Genomic DNA, 26,624 nt, shown 5'->3' on the forward strand with positions numbered 1-26,624 from the left:
CCAGAACCAACCATCGAGCATTCCAGAATGGACCAGCAAAATCAATGTGCAAGCGTTGCCAAGGGGAAGTGGCTTTTGGCCACGCAAAGACTTTCCGCGGCGGTGCGGACTGTTGTTCGGCACACGCCGGGCACGAAGAACACATATTCGTAATCGCAGCATCGATTCCGAACCAAGTACAGTGCTGACGAGCAAGTTGTTTCGTTCGCACTATACCCCAATGTCCTTGGTGAAGAAGCCGTAAAACAGAGGACTGTAACGAACGTGGGACCACGACTCTGGACTGATCATTATCAGAACGCAACAACAAAACACCACGTCGAACAAAAAGTCTCTCCTTGTGAGCAAAAAAGCGGCGAACCAACGGATCCTCGATCCGACTTTGACAAAGGCCATTGCGTAGCAACAAAACGTAAAACAGTAGCAAGGACAGGGTCAGCAGCTGTGGCTGTAGCGACACGACGAAAATCAATCGGAAACGATTCGACCACTTCATCGGTTTCCGAATCAATGAACATGCAAGCAAGTTCGGAAGAATCGAATGCTTCATCCGCAGCAACAGGCAAACGGGACAACGCATCGGCGTTTCCGTGCTTAGCAGTGGACCGATACAAGATATCGTAGCGGTACTGCGAGAGGAAAATAGACCAGCGAATGAATTTCTGCGCTGTACGTGGAGGTACAGGCTTGGTCGGATGAAAAAGCGATGTCAAAGGTTTGTGGTCTGTGATGATGGTAAAGTGACGACCATACAAGAAATCATGAAACTTAGTAACACCAAACACGAGAGCCAAAGCTTCTTTCTCTATCTGTGAATAATTTCTTTGCGCAGACGAGAGCAATTTGGACGCAAAGGCAATAGGGCGATCATGGGAGCCAACTTTGTGCGCAAGCACAGCACCGATCCCGAAATCCGATGCATCTACCATCAACAAAAGGGGTTGCTGGGGATCGAATGGCGTAAGGCAAGTATTAGAAAGCAACGCCGATTGCAACTGGCGAAAGGCGCGTTCGCATTCCGTCGTCCAGAGAAACGGAACACCTGTACGGCGTAAGCGATGAAGCGGAGCTGAAATGAAAGAGGCATTGCGCACATTCACTCACACCTTGTGAGTCTACATTGTTCAATGTTCTTGCGACCTCCTGACGCAATGCGTGGGGAACATTGCGCGCTCTGAAAAATTTCGGTTGCGCGTTTACCTTCAGTTCTAAATGTGCTTCATAGTTTTTAGCGCAACCTAAGCCCGGTGCAAAAATGTCTGCAAATTCGTCACACAGCCGAGAAACACTGTCTGTAGGCACAGTCTGATTCACTGATAGGACCTGATTTACAATAGACATGTTAAACAACTTAAATAAATCTAGACCAAATAAGTTCACTGCAGAAGAAGAACGAAGAACGTAAAATGACACAAGTTTTGATTGTCCCTTGAATGTTGCAAGCAGGCTGCACTGTCCTAACACAGGAATTTTCTGTCCGGAATATGTAGTTAGCTTAACATTTGCGGCACGCAACGGAGGTGCGCCCAGTTGTTTGTACGTGCCGTGATTGAGCAATGAAACTGCAGCTCCGGTATCGAGCTGGAATGGTATCACTTTGCCTTCAAAGTCTAAGTCCACAAAAAGTTTATTGTCCTGCGGACGACAAGAGCGACTGTTTTGTGCAATTGGAACAGACACTGGGACAGAATCACTTGCTAATTGACGTGATGTCCGGCGACGTCGACGCACAGTTTTTGTGGGACGATCACAGTCACTGTTAGAGAAAGTGTCACTGGACGAAGTGGAATTAACGACATTAATGTCCATAGGCGAAGGTCCACGAGCCTGAGTGTCCTTGGTTCGATTCCGGCGCGAAGCAAAGGGCCTGGAACGATTGTGATTGTCTGATCTGAGCTTTTTCTGGCAAACACTTTGAACATGTCCTTTCTTATTGCAGAAAAAGCAAATAGCTTGGCGTGACGGGCAATGTTCACGCGAATGTCTAGTAGCACACCGCGGGCATGATTTCACTGCATTTGCGGGCTGGCGCGGCACACCTGGCTTAGCACGCTGCGGTCGCTGTGTGTCCGTGCGCGAGGCCCGGTTACCGGGCCGCGTAGCGCGTCCAGCGGGCCGGTTAATGTTACACACAGCTGGCGAAGTTTCAAAAGATTCCTGAGCACAGTCAAGTGTGTCCTGTCTATCCAATATGTCTATCACTTGTTGAAGGGAGGGATTAACTAGTTTCAAAATTTGCTCCCGTATGCGAACATCAGAAACGTTCTGTGCAATTGCATCACGCACCATTGTATCTGAATAAGAAAGACCACAGTCACATTCAAAGGCACAGTCCCTAGTAAGTCCTTGCAATGTTGCTACCCACTCCCTATTAGTTTGACCGGCCGTACGTTTTGTACGAAAGAACGTATACCGTTTTGCAACCACATTAACTGTTTCTTTAAAATAGGCATCTAATGCAGACAAAATTTCCTCGTAGGACAGAGTTGCTACGTCGCGCCGGGGAAACAATTTCACTATCACACGGTATGTGGACACACCGACACAAGAAAGCAAAAACGGCTGCCGCTCATTACCTTGAATTCTGTAGGCAGCCATGTGAAAGGCGAACTGACGAGACCACTCTTGCCAGGACTCGTGGTTCGGGTCGTAGTGCCTAAAAGGCGGTGCAACGGCAGGTTGTGGCTGCGGTAGCGGTGAAGCGGCTGCGGCCGCATCGGTGTGCAGCGCACGTTGACCCTGGACGAACTGTCCAAGGGCATCCAGTAACGCCTGCGTCTGCTGATTCTGCAAGCGATAAAATTCGGACAGTACATCTGGAGAATGTGGCGAAGCCATGACACAATTAAATGTAAGCAATCAGAAAGAAGTTTTTACTCGTCGCCATATGTAGTGTCGGTAACTGGACCGACACTGTGAAGTGGATTGCTGAAAAAGAAAGCTAGACTAACGCGGTAGCCGATAGTGCACGCTCGGCATTATGCAGACGGGCGTGAAGTCTGGAACATGAGAACTTATGAATGAATAAGAAGAAAAGTATGTAGATGCTTTTTACTTAACTTTTATTTCTCTTGAATACTCGTAAGCTATAGGCACTGATACAAATGGCTCCTTGCTAGTTCGTAGCCATTAACTTCTGATGGCTATTCTGTCTCTCGGCTAATGAGAGAGAAAGGCTTCGTACCACTGGGCGATAGCTAGGTTCGCGTACAACTGGGCGGTAGCTTGGTTCTCGTACAACTGGGGTCGAGTCCACTCTCGTATCACGAGACCTGCCTTGGTGGTGGCGCTAGGTCTGCGATCACAGTGGCGACACGCGGGTCCGACATGTACTACATGGACCGCGGCCGATTTAAACTACCACCTAGCAAGTGTGGTGTCTGGCGGTGACACCACAGAAATGATCAGCGAACACGTAAATATAATGAACGGAAGTTTTACGTAGCTTGTAGGTATCTCCAAGCGCTGCAAAAAACTTTACAAAAGAACAAAGAGCAATAAAGTCCAGCTGTTACAAGAAGCAAGAGAGTATTGTGCAGTGTGAGGCTGCTGCTAATAGTGCATGAGCGAACTGTTGAAGGTTACCGACAGCAGACTTTCCAATGGTGGCTGAGTCTGGATGTGTGGCTGCCGTCGGCCGTCCTACTGTATATTGCGGCGGCAGAGGGCGCTCGTAATCGGTGTCACTAGAGGTGTGGTTCAGCAGGTACTCACCACTGGATCCGCCGGGTCCTGTGCGACTGCTCCCGCAGCTGGCGGAAACATGCGTTTCCGTTGCCAACTTTGAGACGCCTGTGAGGGTTGTGTCGAAGTATGATGCCTAAAGAATTGATAATTTAATAACTGGAAATAGTGAGAAATAACAGCATGTTGATATCTCACGGTACGTAAGGTTCCCGGCAGTTCACTTAATGGACCATATCACTTACTAGATGCTATAAACTTTATGGGCTTTTGGACGTGGAGTTTTCTACATTCTGGGAACAAGCTAAGCATTACTAGTAAATATTCTTACATCGATCATTTTAGGAAAGTGTATGTTTCCTTGCTATGAAGCTACAAAAGCTGTTAGCAAGTAATCTGTGTGACCATCAGAGGCAGAGAATACATCTCATATGCAAGACGTTGCTCTGTAACCTGTTGGAAGGTAGCTGACGAGTGTAGTTGTGGCAGCGCTGACCATGTCACAGGCAGTGGTGTCAGAACTACGGTGAGGCCTCGCCAGGGTGAAGCAATGCATACAACAGCTGCTTCCTCCAGTCTCACGCGAAAAGCGTGGCAGCGTTTGCTGCTGACACGTCGATCACAGACTGCCTGCTTATGAGGCGCACTGATGCGTGTGCAGAATGACGCCAGCCCGTGTCCTGTTCAATGTAAAACTCAGAATGAACGCTGTGGGAAGTTACTCTGAGATTATCATTACTAGAATGGACGTATCATTGCGGCAAATCGTAGTTGTGATGAAAAACTGTTCATTGTAAATTATTAAGTAATATTCTCCTTAGTCGTCTTTCTATAACAGGTGAAAGCTTCGGTGAGTTTTGCGTCCGTGTAACGTGCTCAACACGGTGCAAGATAGCCCCATGAAGTGAGCTGTACGACCATGGTATGCTTTCCTTAAGTTCTTTAGTTTTGAATGATCTCAAACAAACATGTTTCGCACAGCAAAAAATTAATTTCAAGTCCCCATACTAAACGGTCTAGTTACCCACTAAAGGTCTTAACCCAAACAATTACATTGGTGCACTACTATACATCTGTCCATACGCTGGCTGAACGAGAGATTTGCGCTATCCATTTGTTTGGAGTAGAGTGGGTTTCCCGCCTCAGATTATCACTTTTATGATGTCTCTCAGGCAAGCAAACACATAAAAAAGATACGCTGAGGAGAACACAACATCTAACAGAAACACAGTTAGGACCGCTCAGCGCCGGAACTGGAAAACTGGCATCCCACGCAATACTGCAGGGCTCTCCTAAGTCGAATAACTCTTAATCACACGTGCAGTGCATACTGTCCATGCGCGAATACAAGAATACTACATTTGCTGCTCCTGCCCACTTCAGAATCCTCCAATGTCGCATAACAGATCGTTACACTCACCTAAACCCAAAGACAAGGGCAGAAGCTGAAGTTTTTCCCTGTAGAAAATGTACTATCTCGCCATTTAAGTTAGAATTGCACAAGACGTTGGCCAGATGTCAAGACAATGAGTCGAAGCATCCCGAAAAAGAAACACCCTTGCAGGAACGATACAGTACGTTGTTACATTGCATAAACATCTTAAAAAAAAAGCTTTGTATTTCGTGAGGATCTGCTCATAATTCTCGCTGATGATGACAACACTACACCTCTAGATCACATAAAAAAATGGTGTTATCCTTACGCAGTATATTGTGGTGCTATGCCGTTTTGATGGGCAGACTTCAATCTTTACATTTAATTTATAAGGAGAGGTAATTGAGGCAGGTGCATCTATCTCCGATGCCCCACGCAACTAGCTACTCATCACTTGCCACGAAGAAAGCTACACACATCTGCATAAGAAATAGTAACTACGAGAAGACAGGTTAATAAACAAGAAAGAGAAACAAAGTAAGCTTAATGATAATTGCTAATAGTACTTAATTAAACTTCGACCGAAGGAATAGCTTTTACCTGCACCCCATTTCTGCTCGTTACAGTATTAAACTAATTGATAATGATCCGTGACATGCATCCTTATTTCAGTAATTTGTACCACCGTCTTGTTTCTATGATCCGATGGTCTTTCCTCGTCACCTCCCTGATGGAGACTCTCCTTGTACTGCTGTGGCATCTGATTATTCCATTAGAATTCCGTTCTTGGGGCCAGCTGCCGTTCCCAAGTGTGCAGTGCTTCTTCTGCGATTTTCCATACTGATTCCTGTTGGAAGTAGAGCTGATTTTCAATTCTTCTTGTACGAAATCATCTAAATCGTTTACGACCATCTTAAACACCTCCAGATCACTCTTCTCAGTGCAAAGCCGACTAATGAAATGTGGGATGATTTCTCCACGACTGTATGGTATAGATGGTCGACATACTGATTCCTCTTCCAGGTTTCGTCAAGGTATTGAGAATAAGATTGGCACCGTGCTGCTCTTATTATACTTATTATACTTTGTGGCCGACCAATACATTTTCAAAAATTTCTTATCCAAGTCATGCGAGTGTGGTAGATTTACCTTTCGCTATAACCTCTTCACTGATATTATTAATCATGTCCTCTAATTATCTGTGTATTGGCCAAGAATTCAACAGACTACCTCTAAATTGGCCTAACCAGATTTCCACGTGGAAGTGTCTGCCTATGCATAAATGAAATAATGATTTTCATCAAAGTCCTGTCTGTTGACGAACACGGTTCTCTATGACCGAAACGATTCTCTCGTGATCACCCCATGCTGGTCGCTGACTGCACACCACTAGATTCTGAATTCGTACAACTATGCCGTTCATTAACAATCTATATACTAATCTCTGCTAGAAACATTAATGGCCCATGGCTCGTGGCACCACTATTTCTATTCATATATTCTCCAAAGTTAGTTTTAGTGACACAGATTTCTCAGTTTTGGAGAATCACACTGGTTCTCTACCTTGAGAATCAGTTCGTTCCTCCAGAACTTGCATTCTCGCAGAAAATGTGGTGCAAGCCTCTTGTAGAATCTGTATTATCTGTATAAGCAAGCATTTACCTCCTTAACTTTCTTGAGACGTGTCTCAGCCTGGACCAGACTGCTCACATTGCTTACTTATTGCCACCTTTTCGTCAAAGGACTTGCTTCTCTTATCAGTTTCTCCGTGCAGCGCTGGCATCTCTTGTCTAACAGTTTTTTGTCTGCTTCTGCTTACCTCCCATCATCTTCGGCCTTTGCCTCTCTCACCTGCGCCTTCCTTGTATCTGCTGCCGCCTTTCTCCTGCCTTCGTCTGTTATCCTCCCTCTCTCTTCTGCCCTTTTCCTGTCTTCTTCTGCCTTTCTTCTGTCTGCTTTCGCTATATCTAGCATTTGTTTTCCCCTAGAGAATGCCTCCCACGTTTTCAAAGTTTGTACTGCCATGTGCCACAGTCGATTCTCTCTCGCGAATTCAGCTCTAACTTCGATATCCTTGGTTTCAGGCAAGGAAGTTGTTGGTGGCGCTTTCCTACTGAAAATTCCGAAGCGGACTGTTCTGTTTCCATAGAATCCTCTAGCCCTAAAACCTTTCTGTCTTGTCTCGATTGTGACCGACTGGGCCTCTCTATGTATACAACAGCTGAAATTAAAAGAACTACCCCACAAAATTCAGCTCAAACTAATGACCCTAGACACGAAAAGTAACGTCACCCGCAATACAATGAATCGTCACATGAAATACACAAAGTGAAATCTTCACTCACACATTAATTTTCTATACAAAACCGAGAATACAATAATTTGTTGCAAAACACAACATTCACATGCAGAATGTAAGCATACTTTGCTGCTGCAGCATAGTTCTCACTCAGAATGGGCGAAAATACTTTCTACAACTCCACATGAAGGGCAGGGGGGTAGTCTTAAATTTGGTTCTGTATCTGTGATAGAGCGTGAGAGCTCAAGCTGCTTCTTTCACGGCGTGTGATATAATACTGTCGTATCATCTAATCTGATCACTGTATTCGAAGGACAACAGGAACTTAACAACGCACAGCTTGATAGTGTACCAGGTTGTCTTAATACTCGCTAACCAGTAAAGCTATAGGACAAGTTAATGGTCTTGTAGTGGAAGTAAAGTCTGATTTTAACATAATTTTTTATTTATTCTAAATGTGAACAAATATAGATCAAAAGTTATTTGCCTTTAACAGAATTTCTCTTCTGTTTTGAATAAAACAAAGTTTGATCAAACGTAATCTGTGTGAGGAACCGTATGGGGGCTGCAGCACCAAGATTATCTTATCTGTGCAGCCTAGTCATGCAACATTAATGAACCCAAGATCAGACTCGAAATTAGGTCAGCACCTCAGGTTGCACATCCAAAACATACGAGAGGCGAACTGCTCAGAGAAGGGGTCGCGCTTCTGTGAACTAGAAAACTTACGTCTGCTCCAGATCAGCGAAACAGCCCCAGCCGGTCGTCAGCTGTCACCTCCCTCGATCACCGACCACTTCCCTCGAAGCTGTCCTCGAATCCCTCAAAAGTTCCTTCTTCCTGCACAACTTACTTCTAAAAAATACCAAGTGGTGTGGTGGGAGGGGGGGGAGGGGGAGGGACAGCAGGCTCTGCACCATTGTCAATGTGACAGCTGAGAACTGATATAAAATTTTCGAAAAATCGAGGAAAAGACGAAGAACTTCCCCCTCTTTGTGTACTCACATTGTTGGTACTAAAGTGATCGGCGACGCAGACACTATGTCCACCACCCAGACTTCCGCAGCTCGCTTGCCAACGTGACTTATGCCCTACTTAGCCTGCCCGCACGGAGGCGTGGTAGACACAGTGAGACTTACCTATGGGCTCTAGACCAAGGGAAGGACACCCAACCCAATCTGAAAACGCCAGCAGGATGCACACCTTACTCTTCTGATACATCGTCCTAGTGTCAAAAACGTTATGGCGGAAAACTGTGCGTGATATGAATACATGGCACACAGCGACACGTAACAATAATATCACACCGCCACAGTGTTCCACAAAAGAAAAACTAAACTCCCTGCTGGCCATGTGAAGTATCGTCATAATATTGTATTAAGTTTTATTTGTGCTGATGTTTTACTGGACATAATTTTAGAATCGAAGTCACACAGCTGCATGGGAGAGACTGCACTTTTAAGTACGTATACTTATTTGCGTTCAAAATACATGCAGAAACTTCCTAGATAATATACCGCATGTTACTGAAAGTAGGTGCTAACCTTTACCAGCGGATGAACCCCATAAGAAGAGTGTCTTGGCAACCTATGTTAATGAAAATTCTCCCTGAAATGGGTGACTCTACTAATCTGCCAACGATACCGTTCTGCGCAACGGAACGCCTCTGTTCACGAGTTCTGCTACTCGTGGATCTGTCTTCAGACAGCACCTACCTTAACAGCTGAAACACATTTATGTGTTTTTCAATGTAGATCGTACACAATCTGCTCCACAGGCTATAATTATGACTTCATGGTCTGCGGGGAAGTGTTAAAAGTTGTACTTGCATTGTACTAATCAGTCACTGAGAACCATGCTTGAAACAGTTTATTGAGAAACAGCAGCAAGTACAGTGAGTGTCCAGTGCACTAACGGTGAATCGATAAAGCTCTCAATCCGACATGTACCCAAATGCTACTCAACAGCACTTAAAAGGGGTGATTCATTCAAAATTTGTAAATAAATGAGAAGAAACAAAAATTAAACGAAAATCAAAATAGCATGATAAAGGAGAAAGGAGACTAGAATTTCCGAATTAGCTTGTATACAACTGGAACTACCAATCGACTGTTACGTAGATTTCACTACAAGCGGCTACCACACGTTCGCTAAAAGGGACCATCGAGCACTGTATGGCGTGGATATGAAAAAAAAGAATCGGCCAAGTTTGAGTAGCACTCACACTCCCAGTGTTCTGTACAAACATAGTTGGGTATACAGAAAATTATTTCCTGTGGATGAATGACCTGGTGTTGATCTTTCTATTGGACGCCATTTTGTCGCCAACCTCAGTTACGCGATGGAGGAAAGGGGACCTGCGGTATAACGTTGACTCCTCACAGAGATGAAGGCTGGTTTAAAATCAATACTGAGAAATCCGTTGGCCGACTGAAATTCTATGCACCATCCTCTCGGTTTCCAGGCACGCGATTTATCACCATTTTTTGGCTAGGTTGGAGGCAGAGTGCAAAAAAAGAAAAAGAGACCCAGCCGGAATTCGGTTCTTTAAGTCTCTACCCAGATGCCTTATTAAGTTTTTTTTCCCTTGACTACACCACAGATACCATACACACGAAACAACACAACCATGCTGAGAAAAGAAAAACGGATTATGTATAAGAAAGGAAAAATCCGAACGGTGGATAATGTCGATCACCGACAACCACCAAATACGTGTCGCGATTCACAAAACGTGCGCAAGGAAGGACAGGATCCTCGATGACGCGTAGGCATTCATCTGCATTTATGCGCGCACCTGAAGTACGACAACCATCAATTATTACTTTTAACAAAGGGACTGGCTTTCTTCGACGGAGGAGGACCAATACGTCATCGGCGTACGCCTTAACTGTGAGGTATTCCCCTCACGGTTTTAGACCTGTCGGCCGATCACGCCGATCACGAACTTGTCACAACAACGATTCAAGATACAGGGCAAACAAATACATAGAGAGGGGACTGCCCTGAGGCACTCCCGTACAGAGAACAACCGGCGGCGTTAGCTGTCCATTGATCTGCAGTGACGTTGCAATGTTCTTCATACAAGTTAGAAAGAATGACGCCTGCAGAAGCTGTGAGGCAAATATTCTCCAGTATACGATCGAGATAGCTTGACTAACGCGATGAGATACCTTAGAAAAAGAAGGCAAAAGCACAGTGAATAGATGAAACACCGCAACCGAAACCACATCCCTATATTCGGCTCCCGGAGTCAACGTTGGTGTGCACCAATCATACATCCAATCAATATGGACAATTAGCTGTTCAGAGCCACTGCAACAGTTTTGTACTCAGAACTGCGTAGCATGCAGGAACGGTAATCAGCCACTGTTAAACGGCCACAATTAATTCGGAATGAGAGCAATTTTCCCCACCTTGAAGCACGTAGGCACAACAGTGCGGCCCAAAATATAGTCTAAAATCGAAGTAAATGTAGAACGCAAGGGATGATAAAAATGTAAATAAAATTCTATCGGAAATCCGTCCTGTTTAAAATGTAAGTTAAAGTAGGACCCAAGAGATGCCAAAAATGTAAATAAAATTGTTTCGGAAATCCGATCTGAACAGGGGATTTATGAGAGGGGCAATCAGCAATAAAACCACACACATCATTCTGCTGAAAATCCGCAAGAAACTCAACAATGTGATCGGGCGTAGTCATCTCACAGACGGTAGCAAAACTAGCATCGGAAGGGGGTCTAAGGCATCATGTGCTGCTTACAACTGTGCGTAACATTGATGTAAAGCTTCAGGTACCTCACCCTGAGAGCCAGCTGACGGCCATCATGTGCGGTGAGGCAGGTAATACGACAGCGACAACGATGAGTGTAGTGGTGAAACATGTGATACGAGGATGTCTGCTTCTCGTTAACAAGAGGCCGTGTCTTAGACTTCACCGCCGACCCTTCCACCTGTTGCTTCTTACTCAGCAGCAACTTGGCCTTGACCCACCGAACTTCAGCGATCCTGATAGAGGCGTCACCTGGTCGTGCACGTAATTAAGGAAGAACGCAATAATAAGAGTCATACGTGCTCCGAATGTCTCTGGGCCTTGCAGCACAATAGCTTATCAGCGTTTTTCGAATTCGTGGCTTCGCCTACTCAGACCGCCATGCGAATAACGAAACGTATCGCTCTACCGAGCGGACGCGAAACTCCCACTCAGGACTAGTCACTGCATCAGCTAGGTGGGAAACTATGGCCATCCATTGAGCATGACAGTATTTCATGGGTTGTCGGGCGAGGTTGATAGCCCCTGCAACAGCGTGGTAATCAGTGAAAGGTTCAGGAATTGTGTCGACTGCAAGAATATGATGACGCAAAATATCAAAGCAATAAAAAAAATGTTGTGTGGCTAGAGCCTCCTGTTGGGTAGACCGTTCGCCTGGTGCGAGACTTTCGATTTGACGCCACTTCGGCGACTTGCGCGTCGATGGGGATGAAATAATGATGATTAGGACAACACAACACCCAGCCCTCAGCAGAGAAAATCTCCGGCCCAGCCGGGAATCGAACCCGGGACCTTAGAATTGACATTCTGTCGCGCTGACCACTCAGCTACGGGGGGTGAACTTCGAAGCAATAAAAACTGTGAATTCTGCTAGACGGTGCAGTAAGAAACTTACATTCCACCAACGGTGGAAATTTATGTTCTGATACATCTCAAACCCTTAGCACGAACCGCTTGATGGATATCATGACTAAAAATATGAGGACTGATCAACGGGATGCAACACGCAGCTGAAATGACGAACAAGCAAATCCTTCAGGGAATTCCTGTGAGAAACATAAGGAAGCTCCTCTCTGCAAAATTTCAACCGTGCCACCGTTTGATACGTGTCAGGTGGTGAATGAAGCACAATCGGGATAAGGACAAAGAGATGAGAACTAGTCCCGCGGCCAGACTCGAGAATTGATGGAAATACCTTTCCGATAAAACAGAGCACTACTTGTCGAACCTTTAGGTGCTGTATTAAGAAAGATCTGAAACCCGGGAAGAGAAAAGATAGTAAACAATAGTTTCTGCAATGACGTAATGTCTGCACTACAAATGCTTCAAATGGCTCTGAGCACTATGGGACAACATCTGAGGTCATCACTCCCCTAGAACTTAGAACTACTTAAACCTAACTAACCTAAGGATATCACACACATCCATGCCTGAGGCAGGATTCGAACCTGCGTCAGTTGTAGTCGCGCTGTTTCGGACTGAAGCGCCTAGAACCGCTCGGCCACCGCGGCCGGATGTCTGCACTACAATCGTAAACAAACTGACTGCGAACAGCGAGACGTAACTGAGATTCAATACGATTGACATTCAAAGTATCAAAGGTGTATGCCTGAGTCATCTACGAAAGACGGACAAAAGCAAAATCCGTCTATCCCAGATTCCGACCATCAGTCCACTGCCGAGTGCACAGACGACTCCGAGGGAAGGCGACTAGTCACACGCCCGGCAGATCCCTTATGACGCGAGACAGCGCGCTACGGTTGGACTCGCTGTGAGGCAAAATCGCCTGAGGAGTATGGAGATGAAGCATTAGGTCTGAATCTGCCCGTGGCGGACCAGGAAAAGTAACCCACTTCGCAGAGAAACTGTCTAGCATGACAGACAGGGACTGAACAACAGGCGCAGCAGGCGGCAGGACTGAAACAACCTGGGGCGACTCTTGCAGTGGAAGACTCAACGGCGGAGCTCCGAACGTTGCGTAACCGAAGCAGCGTCGATGGCGGTCGACGCGGGAAGGGGAGGCTCCAGTGTTCGCCAGACTGCGACATCTGGACAGGCGGTGAGGAGGAAGATCCACGCCACTGGCCGAACGAACGCCCAAATCCGCCGCCCTCCACAGCCTCCAGAGCAGGACGGCAGGCTACTACCAAAGAGACAGACACTCGACGCAGCAGGGCAACACTTGCAGCAACTGAGCTTCGGCACTGGGAGCAGAGGGCGCAAACTCCGTCATAGATTTTAACAGGGGAAAACTGCCAGCGGCTAAAGTGAAATCGGGCAATGGATTGCTCTAGAATCGGCATCAGAGCACGAGGTGGAGAGAAATCTACTACCGTCAATTCATGTCACGGTTGAATAGAATTTCTGAGAGCAAAAGCTCGCTTCGGGGAATTGAGACGTTGGTGACCACTCTCATTACATAAGAAGCTTGCTCCCACCTGATCATGTAACATGGATCTGATAACCTCAAATCTCGAGATGTGGTGGGATGTTCTGTTTAATGTATACAGGGTGAAAAGTATTTAAACCGACAAACTCTGGGAGGTTGCAGGGGACATCAAAACAAATATTTTTCCCTAATGTCATTTTTTCCTATGAGGATTATTTAAACGGGTGGAGGGCGTATTACGCTCTTCAATTTTTAGAGGCCGTATTACGATGTTCAGTCGTTAGAGGGCATATTACGCTCTTCAGTTGTAGGCAACTGTTGTCCACCAATGTAGTAGTGCATTGTATCTGTTTACTAATGGAGCGATACACCTGGAATGAGTACACTGATATGGTTAGTTCAAAAATGGCTCTGAGCACTATGGGACTCAACTGCTGACGTCATTAGTCCCCTAGAACTTAGAACTAGTTAAATCTAACTAACCTAAGGACATCACAAACATCCATGCCCGAGGCAGGATTCGAACCTGCGACCGTAGCGGTCTTGCGGTTCCAGACTGCAGTGCCTTTAACCGCACGGCCACTTCGGCCGGCTGATATGGTTAGTGCGTACTACGTAGCGCACCACAACGAACGATCTGCATAGCGGGTTTATCAACAACAATAGCCTAATTGCCGTATCCCGGTTCATACGACCTTTGCTGCTGTGTATCAACGTCTGCTTGAGACCGGGTCATTTAGCAGATTACCTGGACAGGGACGCCGTCGCACGATAAGAACGCTGCAATTTGAGGGAGCTGTCTTGCAGCATGTGGAGCGGGATCCTTCAATTAGCACTCGTGCAATTGCACGTAACATGAGGACGAATCACACGGATGTAAGAACAGGCCTGCGAGAGCAATTGTTACGTCCATTTCACTTACAGTGTGTCCACAATCTGGAACCAGTTGATTGTCCACCCAGAGCACAGTTCCTCTACCAGTTTAAATACTCCTCATAGGAAAAAAATGACATTAGGGAAAAATATTTGTTTTGATGTCCCCTACAACCTCCCAGAGTTTGTCGGGTTAAATACTTTTCACCTTGTATGTCGACGTAACATGTACCACTATACCATTGAAGGCAATGTTTACTCGACAAGCTCTCCCAGCAAATGGCCGGCCGGTGTGGCCAAGGGGTTCTAGGCGCTTCAGTCTGGAACCGCGCGGCCCCTACGGTCGCAGGTTAGAATCCTGCCTAGGACATGGATGTGTGTGATGTACTTAGGTTAGTTCGGTTTAAGTAGTTCTAAGTTTTAAGGGACTGATGACATCACATGTTAAGTCCCACAGTGCTCAGAGCCATTTGAACCCAGTAAATGCCCTTTCATCGCCAGATTTAAGCATCACGTTTTTAAGATGCTGATCATCAACTTTAGACGGGAAGCTGAAAACCGGCACATTGGTATACTCAACATCAGCATCGGCAAGGAGTACAACACCGGCTCACCCATCTCTATGACGGAAAGAGACCTGATTGCCGTTTTTAAGTACAGCCGTTGTACTTGGAGAGAGTTCACGAATTTTACAAGGAGAACATAAAGCTTAGTGTCAAAATACGCAGTACTGATCTGAAGTAACATCAAACGTTTCCACTAACCAATCATGAATTTGGAGGGAACTTGGCTGCGCATTACGAGTAGACTCGTCAAAAGCAAAACTAACAGTACTTTTACATAGGATCAAAGTGGACAACATGACATCAACAAAGCGGTATGAATCGCTGCCAGAAACACAATTAAGACAGTAGGTGATACAATGACGAATAACCACTCACAAATGTCACAACACGTCACGTAAACAGCGAACTGGTACAACTCGAATCGCTATGGAAGAGTAAACATGTCCGGCCCATTCGGCGCTCCAAGCAGAACTGACTGCCAGGCCCATTATGAAGGTAGATAGCGCATATCAAAATACGCTTAAAATTTCTTACACCGCCAGGGGACCGTTGACCCTAGCATCTCACATAAGTTTCAACTCGATGCCTACACTCGTTCGTGAGAGAAAGCGGTATTAACAGACTGACAGGCAGACAGTTGGGCAACAAATGGCAAGAAAATGTTTTTTCATGAGATATAGTTACAAATTACCAATCTTCAGATTTTTTTCCTTTATTTGTACCGTGAAACCTTGCTTGTTGTCAATGCGACCAACAGTTTTTGATGAGTGAGCTTGCGGGTACCGAAATATGGACATAAAGGGCCGTATCTTTTGATTGCATTGACTTAGGAGTTTAAATATTTCACACTGCTAAGGAAATGTACACCTTAGTATGTGACATAAATTTCAACTTGATTCCTCTACCTGTTCCTCAGAAAAAGTGGTACATGCAATGGTTCCCTTCTAACGGACTGAAGTACAAAATACTAAAAATCAACAGAAAGAATCACTCATGAGTTCCACAGTGCCGTAAGTAGTACAGCTAGCACAATGAGTGTGCATAGGGAGTTAAAAAGACTGGCGTGCAGTGGTCGAGTAGGTCCTCATAAACCGTACATTCCTGCAGTGAATGATATGAGTCTCTTGAAATGGCGCAAAGAGTGATGTGAGTGCAGTGGTAGTCACGCTGTATCCTGTGGCAGTCCGACGGTTAGCAGTAAAAGCACAGCGTATCGGTCAGGAGAACTTCGAGACTTCGAACGTCAACAAAGCACTGGATGTCCCCAGAGTAACAAATGTACCGCGGACATTTCAGCAATTCTAAGGCTACCCACATCGACTGTGTCGACAGTGAAATTGGGAAGAGGTGATGTTATGGTGTGTGGGTGGTGTTCGTAGTTAGAATGCGGTCCCCACAGAGTGCTTAAGAAAATGCTAAATAAGGAAGGACATGTTCACATTTCACAGCGTTATACAATGTGTAGAGAAGAGGAACAATTCGGAGACGATGGTTGTATCAGAATAACAATTTACCCTGTCATGAAGCAGCGTCTGTGAGGCAGTTCTTTGAATACAGTAATATTCCTGAAACAGTGTAGTCTGCCCAGGTAATAATGGCCGTATACTTTTGATCAGATAATGTAGATGGAGCAACGATGTATCTACGTATTCCTACTGACAATATTTTACTCAGTCATAAATCTTGCAGTAATAGACGTTCATTGTAACACAAATACCCTTCATGCTCCCAAGTTGGCACAGAGCGCCTGACATGTCGAATGTTGGGTTCCACGGACAATGCTTACGAACACGTCGTTGGTTGTGGTATCGACCATTAAGTAACTGAAACCTTCCGTCAGACATAGAGAATTACTACGTCATCTTTCTGACTGACGAATTGCTTCTGTTACTCTCTGGACCATTCCACAAGTTACGTACACTGAAAATTTGGCGTGACAGGGGTCCTCTATGATTTGTAGAATGCTTCGACACAGCTCTGCTTTTGCTATAGTTGTACTGGCTACAATTGTAAAATTACGTCCTTTAGAGCAGCTTTATAACTTAAACATAACAATAAAGATCTTGCTGCTGGTGTCTTTAGTCCACAGACATGTTACATACAGCTTTCCACCTTAGTCTCGCCTGTGCATACCTATCCATCTCTGCATAACTGTAGCTTCCTACATACACTTAATCTGCTTATTGTAGTGGAGCCTTCATTCTTATATTCATGACGACATTAATTATATATTCATGTCTTGGGATGTGTTCTAATAACAGATTTTTTTAAATCAGTTTCTTCCATAAAATTCTTTTATTTCCACTTTGTTTCAGGAGGATGTCTTTAGATCTACACTCCCATTTTCAACAGTTTTCTGTAGCATAAATTGTAAAAAGATGCTGTTCCCTTCCTATTGTACTGTTTATCCTCCATGTTTCGTTTCGGTACAGGGCTAGGCTCCGCACAAATAGTTTCAGAAAATCTTCCTACAATATAAATTTATATTCAGCGTATATATATCTTTTCCAGCAAACGTTTTTTTCTTCTTGTTTCAACTCTGCATTTTGTATGTTCTTCATTTCTGCTATCATATTATTCAAATCCCCAAATAGCGAAATTAGTTGCTGCGTTCAATGTTCCATTTCTTTATCATGTCCTTTTATTAGACCTAATTTTTTATTACAAGAGTACTGAAGGGCGATCTCTTCTAATTGTTAAAAACCATTCAAAAGCCAAGATCGCACAAAATATATTTTATTGGAGACAACCGATTTTTCTCAGTCTTAGCTGTCATTTTTAGGCCATAAGCGTTTTTTTGTTGTGTGACATATTGATTTTACGCTGAACATCGTGTACAAGATGTCGACTGGCTAGAACTCAGCACTTACAAACGTTTCTCATCGCTGAAATATTTAAAAACAAACAGCATCTTGTCCAAAAGGCACTGTTCATTTACATATTGTTCACAGACGCTTGTTACGTGAAACAAATACGGTACACGGCCTTTTAGACTAGGTGCTGTGCGTTTTTAAACATTTCAGCAATGACAGAAGTTTATTATGTGCTGAGTTTTCTCCACTTGACATCTTGTGCATCAGGTTCAGCGTAAAATGAACTTTTTTACTACAAAAAAATATTTAACACCTGAAGACGGCAGTAAAGACTTTGAAACTGGTTGCCTTTTGTGCGACCTTGGCTTTGAGTGGTTTTTAACGATAGTTTTATTCAACTTCATTCTATTACTTTTATTTTTGTCGATGGTCGTTTTATATGCTGTCTTTAAGATACAGTCCATTCCACTCAAATGGTACTCCAGATGCTCTCTCTCCCCTGAAAGAACTACAATGTCATCAACAAACCTTAAAGTTTTTATTTCTTCTTCCTGAACGTCAATAACGTTTCGAACATTATCTTTGGTTTCCTTTACTGCTTACTCAACCTATAAACTGAGTATAGGATACAACTTTGTTTCGCTCCCATCAGAAGCACTGCCCCATTTTGAAGTCTTTCCACACTCATAATTTCAGTATGGTTTCAGCTGAAGTTACAACTAACATTTGGTTAAGTAATCAATTCAATGTCCTATGGCTCATTTGCACGATAAATGGTAATGATGTGGAGCGAGTCATTTTACATTCACATCACAAATTTATTTGTAAATGTGACTAAGCTGATTCAAAATTTTAATTTTTTTATTTTATTTTTTTAATATGATGATGTGAGATAGTAATAGCAACCCACCACCTTTTACATGTTCCAATAATAGAAATTCCTCTACAGAATGGAATGTTGTGATGGAGAAACTTTTCAGTTTGACTAATTTTGCTTTGCTGTGTATCAAACATTTTAAATCACCGCATAAGTGATCAAAATTTTTGGTTGCAGCTTTGTGCCCCCTGTTTCGCGCTAACGACAAATCCCATTGTGGAGTAATGAATGTCATTTCTCTTGTGGTATTGTATTTATGTACATCATTGTTCCCTTTGCACAGCTGTGGATTATTTACAACATACTTCATTGGCGGGGGGGGGGGGGGGATAAATGCGCTGCGAAGCAGTATTCAAAATGCTTAACTCCTTAAACATGTCTAGAAGGTGATTGTGTGTGAACACCATATATTATTGTAATAGCACGTGTTTGAACAATGAAGACTTTCTTTCTTTAAGCTGAGTTACCCCACATAACTGAATGAATAGATGCAAAATATGTCAACTTACTGTGTGTCTCTTTCCAAGATTTTCAACGATCCGAAGTGCAAATGTGGCTGAACTAAATAGTTTTAGGAATTTCAAAACGTGGTTTTTCCATTTCAAATTCTCATCAATAGGGGCAGCTAAGTATTCATTATATTTTCTCATAATGTGCTACATTTATCATTTGTGTAGTGTGTCTCTATGTGGAGAACAGAATATTTTATGATTTTTAAAATTGAAAGTGAGGTCATTCACAATAAATCAGTTAGCAGCACTTTTAAGACCATTGCTTACCATACCTTCTGTTGCTGTATACGCTTGTATGTTAGATGGAAGAGTGTTTATATGTATGAGGAACAGTAGTAGAACTAAAATTGAGCCGTGGGAATACCATAACTTATTTCTCCCCAGTCAATAGAATCTCCGCTGATTATGTTGCTTGAGCTACTTAATACAGCTTCTGTATTCTTTTGTTCGATATGACATTATATATTGGTTGGCTATATCATCAATCGCATAAAATGCAGTCTGTTGAGGAGAGGCAAGAAGCTATTGACATCTCTAACGTATTTTGCAGAGCGCTTCAACAATGACAAATTCCAATATCTTTGGAAAAATGGCTTGAGATAAGTGATGAATTACCTTTTTCAGACAAGGGACGGCTTCTTATACAGGAACATATCTTTAGTACTCTGTTGGAAGTGTAATCTGAATGAAATGAGCTTTTATTTTTGAGAGAATATGCAATGTTCTTAATTTCAAAAGAAAAAGTTGGTAACACATTATATAACAGAATTTTATGACACTTGCATTTTCAGCATACTGCTGTGATTTTCCTGTTTGTCTGTTTGTTCATAATTTTCCACTGTATTTCTAAAATTATAATTGAACGTATTTGCTATCTGTGACTCATCATTTATAGCTTTTCCATTTAATTCGGTAGTGAGGTTACCCTGTTCTGTGTCCAGTTGTCCTGTCTTTCGTTTCAGTACATTCTATGTAGTCTTTAAGTATGTGATCGGAATTACTGATATGTGATATATGTGCATGTGTCTTAACTTTTCTTTTTAAATTCTTAGTAATTTTATTTGTACTGTACAATACTTAAGGATGTGTGCTTGTTCTTGCTAACAGATGAAGGTATCTTTTCCTTTGACGAGATACTACTGATACTTCACATCCCCTAGTGAGCCAAGATTTTTTACATGGCAGTTTAATGTCCTTCCCGATTAGCTTACGCAGAAACGTATTATCAAAACATGGTATGAATTTATCATGGAATAGATTAAATTTCATGTGAGCATGTGGTTCACTGTAAATTTCATCCCACTTCATCTCTTGTAAACTATTCTTAGAAACACTTGTTCTAGGGTGACTAATTATTGCAGATGATTTTTGCGTAGCAGTATCAATACTGTAAGACTACCTTATTTACTGTGCATCATAATCAAAAACAATGTTTGTTACTCCTTATACAGTTGTTATACAATTATTTTCTTGCTTTCAGCTTCAAAATAAAAAAAATTGTGAATCACAATCATACTGTCTTTATCCACCTTTGTTGGAATGTTTATTACTGAGATACTTAGTTGAAATTTAGGATGCAAATAGGGTTTCCAGATTTTTTTTCCTGTGTAAATCCTTTAGAAAATCTACGTTGAAATCACCATAAACTATTAACTGCTGTCTGGCAGATAGCTTGCTAAGGAATCCAAATTACTGACAAACAGTTCAAAATTTCCCAATGGGCAAATAGAGTTACAATCGAAACCGAACTAATTTTCAGCACTAACCTACAAGCACACACTTCTCTGTAGTGGTCATCACAAAATCTATTTGGTTCCGAGCACTATGGGACTTAACATCTGTGGTCGTCAGTTCCCTAGAACTTAGAACTACTTAAACCTAACTAACCTAAAGACATCACACACATCCATGCCCGAGGAAATACGATTCCTCCTTTTCCCATATTAGTTATACATTGGTAAGATGCTAGAGTGAAAACCTTCATATTTAATGTCTCTATCACCTGTGGTTTTGTGGAGTTGAAATAGGCACAGAATATCTACCTTTTCAGAGAACAAAAAGCTTTTTTATTTAATTGTTCAGTCCTGTAATATTCTGATGAAGTTAGTACACCTTACTTTCCTGTGGACTCTTAAGCATTTGTGAGGTTCATCCGTTATTTTAACTTATAGCAAAGCAGGTTTCGTCAATGATGATTCTAATGCAAAAAGAGGTTCCGCTCTGTTTGCAGCAACCGCGGTGATCTGGCTTTGTGTGGGTCCCTGTATTTTGTCAGGATATAGAACAGTGTATCACAAACAACTTTAAGAATAGGAATAAAGATACGCTTTTGACAGGACCTAACACAGCTGGCTGTTATCTGAATCAGTAAATGTGTTTCTATGGTCCGAGTAACGTTTGTGTAGTAGTTGACACAGTACGGATAGAATAGATAAACACAAGGGACCTAAGATTGAACCTTGTGGGATACCAAAATGAAAAGTAACGTTTGTTTGGAAGTTTACACCGTATGGAAAAAATAGATAAAAATAATGGACCTAAGATGGAACCTTGTGGGACACCAAAACGGAGCTCTCCTGTGCCCGCAGCTTCGGCTGGCGGCGCTGAACGAGCCGCTGTCGGGCGACATGCACGGCATCCGGGGCGCGGACAACGCGTGCTACCGGCAGGCGCGCAGGGCCGGCTTCCGGGGCACCTTCCGGGCGCTGCTGGCGTCGCGCGTCCAGAACGCAGACTCCATAGTGCGGCCCGCAGACCGCTCGCTGCCCGTCGTCAACACCAAGGTACCGCGCTCTGCTCTCTCTGTTACAGCAGGTCTAACGTGCCGTGCAAATCTAATAATATTCATCAAATGACATTGCTGTTGGAAGCTGTGTTTCCTATAGCGGCTATAAACAAATTGTCGACTTCATGCAACTGGCAGTTAACATTTAACAAGCATCTGATTAACCCATTGTCACTATTGTTACAGAGCATGGAAAATATTTTATTTTTAGCTTCGAATTGTTGTTAATCATTGCAACACAAGGGATGGATTGATAAACATACCAAAAATCAGATAAGTGCTGTGAACAAGAATGGAAAGCCTTTTACGTTTAATTTAACTATCTTAATTGCGCCTGTAGCAGAGTGCTGGCGATGGAAAGCTCTCATATCGCCTAACTATGGTCATCAGAACTGAGATTGGTGAAAATAATACAAACAGTCGTAATGTGTGACCGCATTACTAAAGTGTAGTATGTATCTCTCCCGGGAGTAGTTCAGCGGAGTGTCATGGGGCCGTTTCTGTTCACAGTATATGTAGACGTCTTCCAGTGAGTAACAGCTGAAGCTCAGTGTGACTGTTAGCAAACGATGCTGTTTTTTCTAAAATGGTAGATGCCACAAAACTACAGCGAAGTCTGGGAAGTCTTGTAGAGGACCGGCGGTAGGCAGTTGACACCGAACGTAGAGAACGCAAGAAATAGCGTATGAACAACGTACGAGATCAATTACCGTTCGAGTCTACTGTACGCAATAAATCACTGGAAACAGTAGCAATCGTAAAGGATCTGGGAATAATACTTCAGAGAGCCATAAATTGGAATGGCCACATAAAACGTATTGTACGAAGTGCAGACCCCAGGTTCAGATGCACTGGTAAAATAACGAAGTAACGTAACCCATGCACGAAAAATAGCGGCTTAATAAGTGTTACTTTAAAAGATTCTTGCTTGTATTAATAAAGGACATAGACAAGAACCAAAGAAGAGCGGCATGTTCTCCACCTGATCGTAAGCGCGAGTCCGTTAGAGAGATGCTTCACAAACTCTTCTGCCAGACGTTAAAAGAGAGGCGTTGTGCATTAGGGAAATGTTTGCTACTGGGTTTGTGGGAGCGTATACTCTAAGAACTGTGGAGCAACATTCTACCAGTTCACACACGTTTCGCGAAATGACTGTAGCGACAAAATCGGAGAAATAATCCTGCCCCGTCCATTGCTGACAAATAGTGTCTATTCACTATGACTTTTACGACTTACGCAAAGGTAAATGGTTTATTGAGAAGCTAGGATTTCACACTACTACAGTGTTAAAAAAATATTATTTTTGAACTGCCTATTTAGATCAAAATCAACCGAGAAACGTTATATAAATCACAAATCAAGCGAAATGAAAATTATCATTATTCTTTTCTAACAATGAACGTAAATCTACTGATGAAAAAATAAGTTCGTAAATCGTTCCTTGTGGCGATAACACATTAGACCTTCTGGTGACAAATAGACTCGAACTATTTGAAACAGTTAACGCAGAACAGGGTATCACCGATCATAAAGCGGTTAGTGCGTCGATGATTTCAGCTGTAAATAGAAATATTAAAAGAGGTAGGAAGATTTTTCTGTTTAGCAAAAGTGACAAAAAACAGATTTCAGAGTACCTGACGGCTCAACACAAAAGTTTTGTCTCAAGTACAGATAGTGTTGAGGATCAGTGGACAAAGTTCAAAACCATCTTACAATATGCGTTAGATGAGTATGTGCCAAGCAAGATCGTAAGAGATGGAAAAGAGCCACCGTGGTACAACAACCGAGTTAGAAAACTGCTGCGGAAGCAAAGGGAACTTCACAGCAAACATAAACATAGCCAAAGCCTTGCTGACAAACAAAAATTACGCGAAGCGAAATTGAAACGTCCCCTTAGAAAAATTATAAATGACTCTGCTTAAACTGACACACAATATTTTTAGCGCAACGCTGTCTGTTTTTCAAAAATCCCTACAAACGAATGGCCCTGGCTTACAATAACCTATACCTTTCATGAATCACTTACCTCACAAAAATCTTCGTTACTCAAACTACTGCAATACAGCGTGCGCCAATACTGCCAGCTGAATAAAAGATTCTAACTACTGAAGGCACTAACTAGTCATAGGCATAGTTAGCAAATGAAAGATTTTGATGGAGAACGGACAATTTATTTACCTTAATAGTGTTCAAAAGTCATAATATATATATATCAGTTCATGACATCCAGTCTTGCAAATTTACTCTTTCTGATGGACACACGTCCAGATCGTCCGCTCTCAAAATTCTGCCATCTCTCTCCCCACATCCACCACTGCTGGCGGCTCACCTCCAACTGCGCAACGCTACGCGCTGTTCAAATCTAACTGCCCAACACTACAATAACAATGTTCCAAAAGTGCAAATCAGCCATAGACTGCACACACCACAGTCAGTGATTTTCATAAGAGGGCTACGTGGCGTTACCAACATAAAAACCTAAACAGCCTACTTACAAAATGTAGTGTGAGGAGGGCTATGCGAGAGGCGTTCAATGAATTCGAAGGTAAAGTTGTATGTACTGACTCGGAAGAAAATCCTAAGAAATTTTGGTCTTATGTCAAAGCGGTAGGTGGATCAAAACAAAATGTCCAGACATTCTGTGACCAAAATGGTACTGAAACAGAGGATGACAGACTAAAGGCCGATATACTAAATGTATTTTTCCAAAGCTGTTTCACAGAGGAAGACTGCACTGTAGTTCCTTCTCTAGATTGTCGCACAGATGACAAAATGGTAGATATCGAAATAGATGACAGAGGGATAGAGAAACAATTAAAATCGCTCAAAAGAGGAAAGGCCGCTGGACCTGATGGGATACAAGTTCGATTTTACACAGAGCACGCGAAGGAACTTGCCCCCCTTTCTTGCAGCGGTGTACCGTAGGTCTCTAGAAGAGCGTAGCGTGCCAAAGGATTGGAAAAGGGCACAGGTCATTCCCGTTTTCAAGAAGGGACGTCGAACAGATGTGCAGAATTATACACCTATATCTCTAACGTCGATCTGTTGTAGAATTTTGGAACACGTATTATGTTCTGGAGACTAGAAATCTACTCTGTAGGAATCAGCATGAGTTTCGAAAAAGAAGATCGTGTGAAACCCAGTTCGCGCTATTCGTCCACGAGACTCAGAGGGCCGTAGACACGGACTCCCAGGTAGATGCCGTGTTTCTTGACTCCCACAAGGCGTTCGATACAGTTCCCCACAGTCGTTTAATGAACGAAGTAAGAGCATATGGACTATCAGATCAATTGTGAGATTGGATTGAAGAGTTCCTAGCTAACAGAACGCAGCATGTCATTCTAAATGGAGAGAAGTCTTCCGAAGTAAGAGTGATTTCAGGTGTGCCGCAGGGGAGTGTCGTAGGACTGTTGCTATTCAAAATATACATAAATGACCTTGTGGATGACATCGGAAGTTCACTGAGGCTTTTGCGGATGATGCTGTGATATATCGAGAGGTTGTAACAATGGAAAATTGTACTGATATGCAGGATGATCTGCAGCGAATTGACGCATGGTGCAAGGAATGGCAATTGAATCTCAATGTAGACAAGTGTAATGTGCTGCGAATATATAGAAAGAAAGATCCCTTATCATTTAGCTACAATATAGCAGGTCAGCAACTGGAAGCAGTTAATGTCATAAATTATATGGGAGTACGCATTAGGAGTGATTTAAAATGGAATGATCATATGAAGTTGATCGTCGGTAAAGCAGATGCCAGTCTGATATTCATTGGAAGAATCCTAAGGAAATGCCATCCGAAAACAAAGGAAATAGGTTACAGTAAGCTTGTTCGCCCACTGCTTGAATACTGCTCAGCAGTGTGGGATCCGTACCAGATAGGGTTGATAGAAGAGATTGAGAAGATCCAACGGAGAGCAGCGCGCTTCGTTACAGGATCATTTAGTAATCGCGAAAGCGTTACGGAGATGATAGATAAACTCCAGTGGAAGACTGCGGGAGAGACGCTCAGTAGCTAGGTACGGGCTTTTGCTGAAGTTTCGAGAACATACCTTCACCGAGGAGTCAAGCAGTATATTGCTCCCTCCTACGTATATCTCGCGAAGAGACCATGAGGATAGAATCAGAGAGATTAGAGCCCACACAGAGGCGTACCGACAATCCTTCTTTCCACGAGCAATACGAGACTGGAATAGAAGGGAGAACCGACAGAGGTACTCAGGGTACCCTCCGCCACAAACCGTCAGGTGGCTTGCGGAGTATGGATGTAGATGTAGATGTAGATATAACACTCGTTCGCATGACTACATGCCTCTCCCTTCTCCTTTTCTTTTCATTCCCAGCCTAATTCCCTCTCCCACTTCATACGGTTTCTTTATCGTTTTGTGTACTCTTCTACCCCTAGTAGTAATTTCAACCATTCATACCCCACTGAGTAGTCGTGAATTTATTATAGCACTGAAAGTTTACACGTTTTCATGAACTATTACGTTAAGTAAACATAGATAATGTATCGTGAGCTTTTGACAGAAGTGGTAAAACACTGCTTGCAATACAGATGAACTATTTCTCATCGTGCATTAGTGTGCGACTTTTATATCGATCTAGGAATGAGTATTTACGCTATGACAAGTTTCACAGCGTGAAAGTCGGAAAATTGGGTTTTCCTCCTTT

At 43.2% G+C, this 26,624-nt stretch overlaps 1 protein-coding gene across 1 annotated transcript in view; it reads left to right on the forward strand.

Moving 5' to 3' along the window:
- LOC124787950 (collagen alpha-1(XV) chain-like) overlaps positions 1 to 26,624 on the forward strand; it is a 244,078-nt gene that overhangs the window by 202,722 nt on the left and 14,732 nt on the right. Inside the window, exon 8 of the mRNA XM_047254949.1 lies at positions 21,749 to 21,943. Coding sequence (XP_047110905.1) covers positions 21,749 to 21,943 — 195 coding nt within the window. The remainder of the gene's footprint in view (positions 1 to 21,748; positions 21,944 to 26,624) is intronic.

Source organism: Schistocerca piceifrons, chromosome 3 (genome assembly GCF_021461385.2).
Source record: "Schistocerca piceifrons isolate TAMUIC-IGC-003096 chromosome 3, iqSchPice1.1, whole genome shotgun sequence".
Classification (NCBI taxonomy): domain Eukaryota; kingdom Metazoa; phylum Arthropoda; class Insecta; order Orthoptera; family Acrididae; genus Schistocerca; species Schistocerca piceifrons.